At 35.9% G+C, this 8,309-nt stretch overlaps 1 protein-coding gene across 3 annotated transcripts in view; it reads left to right on the forward strand.

Moving 5' to 3' along the window:
• The window catches only part of LOC114642632 (centromere protein C-like), a 266,767-nt gene that overhangs the window by 61,960 nt on the left and 196,498 nt on the right, over window positions 1–8,309 (forward strand). For all 3 annotated transcript variants that reach the window (XM_051928078.1, XM_051928079.1, XM_051928080.1), the window contains 2 exons: window positions 334–391; window positions 2,310–2,388. In XM_051928078.1, coding sequence (XP_051784038.1) covers window positions 334–391; window positions 2,310–2,388 — 137 coding nt within the window. The remainder of the gene's footprint in view (window positions 1–333; window positions 392–2,309; window positions 2,389–8,309) is intronic.

The raw sequence follows: 8,309 nt of genomic DNA on the forward strand, positions 1-8,309 counted from the left end.
TTTTGTTGATGTAGAAAAGAATCAGCACTAAATCACTTCATGGTGAATTGACTCCTGTTTTAAAGACATTATTGATTAAACTTTGCAAAAGATAACTTCAAGAATAATGTTTATACTGAATTGTAAATGCATTGAAAATGGGAAAGTATTAGTTTTTCTCCTTGTGATTTTGTTAGTCAATTCTCCGTTTAAAAATCAAATAGAATTTGATTTCTTCCTTTTTATTCCTTCTCAGTTTTATTAAAGTATAAAAATTTCACTTAAAACCTAGTTTTTTTTTTTTTTAACTATTATGTGTTTTCTATCTTTTATGTATAACATTTTTTAATTTAGGTGTTTTCACAATCGGAAGAAAACAAGATTCTTGGTGGGACTAAAGAAACTTCTGAAGGTGTGCATTTTTGTATATTAGGATATAATGGGTTGGATAATGACTGACTGACTGATCTATGCATGAATATATGACCTGGTTAGTGATGCTCTGATTAGGTTTTTTAAGGCCGATACAGATCACTGTTTTCATGTTACTTGATCGCCTGATTCTGATAGATTCTTTTTGCACAAAGCTCCTGCATAACCGAATGCATAGAAGCCTTACCTCCCATATTAAAGTGTGTTTTTATAACTAAACTGTAGAAAACAGGTGTTAACTGTTCAAATTAAATTTTGTAGGCTTATTGTTCAATGACCATAAAAATACATACTAATAAAAGGTGTACAATAATATGCATCCATAATGAACATAAAATGTTTCTCATTAATTACATGCTGTCATATTGTTTACATTTTTTTCTTTAATGTACCTATCTCAAGCAAAAAACTAAATTAAAAAAAAAAAAAAAAGTTTTCACCATTTCTATATATATATATTTTTTTTTTATTTTCACACAATCATTTAATTGACATTGGAAATAAAACACTGCTTAAATGTAAATATGCATGAACTTACAAGTTTTAATCATTTTGCACTACAGCTTTTTTGCTGTTTAAAGTATACATTTACTATATTTATACAGGTGTGTTTATTTTTTTTCTTCATTGTAACAGCTAGACATTCATAATTACTGAGGTGTTATAAATATAGATTACCATTTCACCACTTCTTTCTTACCAAAATGACACAGCAACAAATAATACAGTACAAATCTTTAAAAAAACCACAAATGTTCATAAGTTTTATCAGGAAGACACGAGACTAACATGCTTATCATGTTTATTAGTAAAATATACATTTGCTGCTGAGCTAACAAGCCTATTGTTTACTAAGCAGCAATTTCAAATACTTCTTTATCTATGTAATTTGCTGTCCAATTAAAAATGTTAGCTGATGTACTTAAAGTTAAAACAAGCACGCAGTCCAAACTGAAACTTAAAAGGTCTGGATTCTCTGAAGCAGATTTTCTTGCCATTTGTCTAACTGCACAGGAGGATGACTCCTTCGATTCCTTTTTCTCAGTTGAGGGTATCACTCCACTTTGTTTAACATAAAGGCTAATATTCCAATCACCTGTTGGTCTCTGCTATGCAGAAGGGTATAAAAACTGCTAAAACCAGCCTTGACTTGCTGCTTTTTGTTTATGCAGCAGGAGGTTTGCTGTAAAAAAAAAAAAAAAAAAAAAAAAAAGAAAAAGACAGCACTGCCTCAACTACTGTAATACCTTGTGTAAAGAAGCACTGCAACTAAATAACTGTAAAGCTTAGAAAAGCAGCGGCTTTTTGTTGGCATGATGGAGTTTTTCTGATTGTCATACAAGGGAACTGTTTTTGGGTGAACATCATCATGTACACAAAGGCATGGATTGTTTTTTTTCTCCTTAATATTTTGACAAGAGTTGTGAATTTATCTGGGGAGTCTACCAGTAGAAAATGAATCCCAGACCATTAAATTTCCAGTGACATTGCCAGTAGTCATTGTTAGGGCTGTTGAATTTGACATCACTGTTTTGATTAAAATTCGATTGTGTATTTTAAAAAATAAAAAATTCTTAGAAGGCGAAACTGATATTTAAATTAAGATGTATGTTGTTCTCCATACATAACAACTAATTTCTGTATCATGCTATTCTGTGTTCACTATGGAGATTTGTGGTATTTTACATATCCCTTTTTTCATATCACATAGAGGTTCTATTTTTTTTCTACGTATACTTTTTCATATTTTTTGAATGGTTAGCCTCATTATTGACTCATTCACCACAAACTTTGGAATGTATTTTCAGCAGTTTGCATAGAGTTTTTTTGTTACTACTTTTTGATTATCAATTTAAGAAATGTAAGTGCTGATTCCTTGAAGTGATTGTTTTGCTTAGGTGATTTAATCATCTTGAAAGATTATGAAGAAGACTCTGATCACTCTGCTGATATTCAAATGCAAGGAGCAGTAGAAAGGTATGAAGGTTTTTTTGGTTTAGCATAATGCTTTAGCTTTTTTAGCTTCTTCATTGTCATTGTTTATGTAAACTTCAAGCATTTTCTAACAAGCTCGCCTGTAGCTGGCATATATTTCTATTTGTTAGATAAAGCTCTAGTTGCTTTTTTAAACTTTATCTGCTCTAAATACAAACCCAACTAAAATGTATCAACTAAATGATGATGAAAATAGCTGCCGGTCTCATGCAACATGTGTTGTTTTACAGACTTCTCAAAAACAGTAAATTTTTCTGAACATCGTTTAAACAAAATTAATAAATTTACTTTTGGTAAAAAATGTAAAACAATGAAAAATTATCTTTAAAAGCAATAAAACACACATTTAAAAACAATGTATGATGCAGAATTGAATGTGAAATGAAACTATTTGCTACTCTAAATAACGTGGCTGTTTCACACTGTCCTGCAAGGTAAAAAATATCGCCCCCCCCCTTTAACTAAACCTGCACAGTGCAAACTTAGTGAGTGACATCTTTAATAGATTCCAGAAATTTCACAAAATTTTACAAAAGGACCTAATCAGTATGTATACAATGCAATGTGTATAGACGCTGACCTGTCATAAAGATTGGGGAGATTGGGCAAAAATTATAGGTTACAACATAGATAATAATCCAACAACAACAATAATAATAATAATAATAATAAGGTCATGCACAGACTAGCAGCTCCATTTGGGAATGGCATGGCCATATGTTGGTCACAAACTGAATAGGCCATTGCAATTGAGGATCTATTGGTCTGGTCCGGGTCACTGGTACACATACTTTAACTGCAGGTACAGAGTAGCACAAACCTATCTTCTAGTCTGCGGCCACACGCCTTGTCCATATAAGGGAAGGTAGTGCATAAGAATTGGTCATATGGAGTGGTCCTAATCAAATCAAGCTTTAAAGGGCCCAACAAGAGTCAGAAAACATGAGTCCCAGTAAAATGTGTAATATGAAATGTTTAGTACTAACAAGTCTTTTCTATCCTCTTGATGGAAGAAAAGTATGAGTGATCTGCACAGATTGGAAACAAGATGCACCAGCTGTGTGAAACTGCAATACAGGGAGTAAAACAGTAGAGAGACAGCTACCTCTGCAGCTCTGCCAACGTTTCTCTTGCTGCTTCTATGAAGAGAGTACCCTTTTTTTAGGGTGCCGCGCTGCTGTTGTCATGCCATTCACTCACCCTCCCACCAGCAGTTCAGAAGTGCCATGCAGCTGTGCTCTTGAAACTCCATGGGGAAACAATTCTCCCCAGCACGTTTGTCATTCATGTGTGGCTGCTTTACAGTGATCATTCTATCATGAGAACCCTAAGCTCGTCAATCTTTTGTTTGTGGTTTACTTAGGGGTGGGCGGTATGACCAAAATTCTATATCACGGTATTTTTCTAAATGATCCCGGTTTCACTGTATTCAACGGTATTTTTTTCCCATGCATGAGTGGATGTTAACTACATTTTCCACTGCAATTACTGCAGTAGACTGGCTAAGAATAACCTATTCCACTGGTATGAGAATTGTACATTGTACAAAAAAAACATTTTAATGTGCACACAAGTATTAATACAGGTTTGCATGGCCCCATAAAATGATAGTTTTCAAGGAGGTGGCACTAATGAAGAGAAGGAATCACATTGCATGACAGATGCAGTCAAAATATAGAACCTTTTTATTGAACAAATTTTGCAAAAACTTTAACTATAATTTTGACAACATATTTTCAACCATCCAAAGAGGCATTTAGACTTAGTAAATATAGTAAATATTTTTTGTAAACCAACTATACTTTCTGTTAATGGTAACCATCTCTGTCCACTGACACGTTAAAGTGACTTTTTAAACAACTTTACCATCATTAAACTGCATAATATTTAAACTAATAAATAATAACAATAAAATAAATAATAGTGCAGTTATCATTAATAATACTATTACTTCAAGACTTCAACCTCAGGTGCATTACACAGTATTCACCAAATTAAAATAAAATAAAACAAGAAGTGCAACTTGGTGATGACATCTTTACCAACTGAACCATCATTAAGGCAAACTGCATTAAGATGGACCTTGCTTCAAGCTAAGCTATATACATAAATAATAAAACTGCAAGTTGCATCTATAATGCTATTTGTGGTGTAGCCCTACGGAATTGTATTAGGGCCACGGTGAAGAAAAAAAAAATACGGACACAGGGAAGAAAAAAACAAACTATGTCGAGAATAAAGTCGACATGTTGACTTTATTCTCGACATTTCCACTTTAATTTTGACGCTTATGTCGAGAATAAAGACGACATGTCCACTTTATTCTCATAGTTTATTTTGCCATTAAAGTAGAATGTCATAAACTAAACGTCATCCTAAAATCAATGTTTAATTTACCAGATTTTCTCAAACCCCGTCATAAGTTAATGCAGCACATTAAATGCTTTGTGTTAAGTGTTCCCCGACCCGGTTGTTAATCACTACACTTCTTAAACGGACTTCCTCCGCACTAAGAGGAGGCGCTGGCAGCAATCACCGCACAGAATCCATTCACTTCATGATATTCCTGCTGTCTGAAAATTTAGAATGCTAAGATAAATACTTGATATCATTTTCATGATGAAATGCATTAAAGCAGGTATTAACACTAGAATTACCAGAGCCTACGAAAAAACTCGTATATCCGGCCCACCTTAAATCGCTTCTTAAATCCGTTCACACCTCTCCGCCAGCATCCTTTGTCCTCTAAATGTGCTGATAAAAGACAAGCTGCCAGCAGCCGGCTATTCCATCCCCCCACCGACTTAGAACGTGAGCGAAGTTTTCCCAGCTCACGCATTGATTGTTTACCTGGGATTGTTTACCTGGGAGTGAAGTGCAGTTTTACAGTGGAAATAACAGATCATTATTCTTAAGTAATCTGTGTAAACACATTGTTAAAACAGAAACTTTTTCATATTTTAGTAATAAATGTTACAAAATGTAGTAGGCATAAACTATAGAATATATAAAGCCCGCGTTCCAAAAATCAAATAAACACTTTCACAAAAGCTTCAAGAATGATTCAACAGCTTCTGTTGCGTAGCGCGTTAAGATTTGCCTCTTAGCGCAGAGCAGCTTTTCCTTGCCTTACAGACCTGAGTTCGATTCCCCGCTGGGGATGAAGTGTTGCTCTTTTTTTTCTTTTCTTTTAAACCTCAAACGGACATAAAATTTATACATTGGTATGCACTGTCAGTTACTGAGATCGTTATATTTTCATGTGGGATGCTCCTTTTCAAATATTTTTTTAACAATTGAGACTGCAATTAACAGGAACAACTGTCCTTATAACTTATTTTTAAGATCCATAACACACAGACAGACAGAGCACTGCGTAATAGAGAGACAGACAGGCAGAGAAGTCACTAAATATATAAATAAACAGGGAAGCCACGTGTACTGAAAGAAAAAAAGAACCAACATGTGCGTTGTCCCAGCTGCACTGAATAAGCGCAGGCGCTCTAACATCACCCCCTCCCCCGATCTTACTTAGAGAGTCAGGGACAACGCACATGTTGTTGTTTTTTTCTTTCAGTACACGTGGCTTCCCTGTTTATATATCTAGTGACTTCTCTGCCTCTCTGTCTCTCTATTACGCAGTGCTCTGTCTGTCTGTGTGTTATGGATCTTAAAAATAAGTTATAAGGACAGTTGTTCCTGTTAATTGCAGTCTTAATTGTTAAAAAAATATTGAAAAGGAGCATCCCACATGAAAATATAACGATCTCAGTAACTGACAGTGCATACCAATGTATAAATTTTATGTCCGTTTTGAGGTTTAAAAGAAAAGAAAAAAAAAGCAACACTTCATCCCCAGCGGGGAATCGAACTCAGGTCTGTAAGGCAAGGAAAAGCTGCTCTGCGCTAAGAGGCAAATCTTAACGCGCTACGCTACAGAAGCTGTTGAGTCATTCTTGAAGCTTTTGTGAAAGTGTTTATTTGATCTTTGGAACTCGGGCTTTATATATTCTATAGTTTATGCCTACTACATTTTGTAACATTTATTACTAAAATATGAAAAAGTTTCTGTTTTAACAATGTGTTTACACAGATTACTTTAGAATAATGATCTGTTATTTCCACTGTAAAACTCCACTTCACTCCCAGGTAAACAATCAATGCGTGAGCTGGGAAACTTCGCTCACGTTCTAAGTCGGTGGGGGGGATGGAATAGCCGGCTGCTGGCAGCTTGTCTTTTATCAGCACATTTAGAGGACAAAGGATGCTGGCGGAGAGGTGTGAATGGATTTAAGAAGCGATTTAAGGTGGGCCGGATATACGAGTTTTTTCGTAGGCTCTGGTAATTCTAGTGTTAAACATGCAAGGTAGTGAGGCGGTAGTGATGCTCCCTCGCAGTAAGGGGTCCCCAGGTGTATGTTCAGTGTAGAGAACTTTATGGCGGGTGTGACGAGGCTCCAAAAAACTGGATGTATGAATGGTTATCGCAAAGGTTTAACTTAAATATTGTGTAAATGTTGGGTTTATGATGTGGTGGTCGGTGACACGAACACAGAATTCAATGGATGTTCTTCTGAGCGGGCTTTCTTTATTGCACGCGTGCTGTCTATCTGACGTACCAAAACCCATCACCACACGATAAACGTCTTTGTGAAATTAAAACTAGTTATAAACTTAGTCCACGGAGTGTTCAGAACTTTAAAAATATCTTTGTTATACATGTTTAATTATGCCATCCATTCAGGGTTGCACCCATCCCAGCAAGCATTGTGTGCGAGGCAGGAGGAAATCCTGAACGAGTCACTCGCCAGCACATCGCAAGGTGAATAGGAACAAAACATACACTAGCAGGGTCAATATAGCATAACAAAACCCCACATCCTACATGACTTTGAAAGGAAACTGAAGCATGCCGAGTAAACCCACCAGAAAAACATGCAAATTCAAGGCAGGGTACACCCGAGACACCCTTGCTGCGAGGCAGCAGTGCAACCTCCACGCCGTCATGCCCCCACATGATTAATACATGCTTTAATGCATTTCATCATGAAAATGATATCAAGTATTTATCTTAGCGTTCTAAATGTTCTGAGAGCAGGAATATCATGAAGTGAGTGTGCGGCGATCGCTGCGGCACCTCCTCAGTACAAGAGAAACTCAGTTTAAGAAGCACGTACTGATTTAACATGGCTCAGGAACACTTAACACAAAGCATTTAACGTGCTATATAACTTATGAGGGGGTTTGAGAAAATCTAATAAATTAAATATTCATTTTACGATGAAGTTTAGTTTACAATGTTCTACTTTAATGACAAATTACGAGAATAAAGTCAACATGTCGACTTTAATCTATACATATTAATAAAAGGCAAAGCCCTCACTGACTGACTGACTGACTCATCACTAATTCTCGAAATTCCCGTGTAGGTGGAAGGCTGAAATTTGGCAGACTGATTCCTTACAGCTTACTTACACAAGTTAGGCAGGTTTCATTTCGAAATTCTACGCGTAATAGTCATAACTGGAACATATTTTTTGTCCATATACTCTAATGGAGGAGGCGGAGTCACGTATCGCGTCATCACGCCTCCTACGTTATCACGTGAACTAAAAACAAGGAAGAGATTTACAGCACGAGTCAAACGCGGGAACGAAGGTAAATGACGTTAATTTTTGACTGTCTTTTAATACTGTGTAAGCATACATATTAACACATGTGCAATTAAACGTGTGCATTTACGGGGTGATTTCTCAGGCTTAAAAGCTCGCCTTTTATCAAACGCAGGAACAAAGGTAACTGACGTTGTTCACTGCCTTTTAATACTGTGTAACCATACATATTAACACATGTGCAATTAAACGTGTGCATTTACGGGGTGATTTCTCAGGCTTAAAAGCTCG

The sequence above is a fragment of the Erpetoichthys calabaricus genome, chromosome 5 (assembly GCF_900747795.2).
Source record: "Erpetoichthys calabaricus chromosome 5, fErpCal1.3, whole genome shotgun sequence".
In the NCBI taxonomy this organism is placed as follows: Eukaryota; Metazoa; Chordata; class Cladistia; order Polypteriformes; family Polypteridae; genus Erpetoichthys; species Erpetoichthys calabaricus.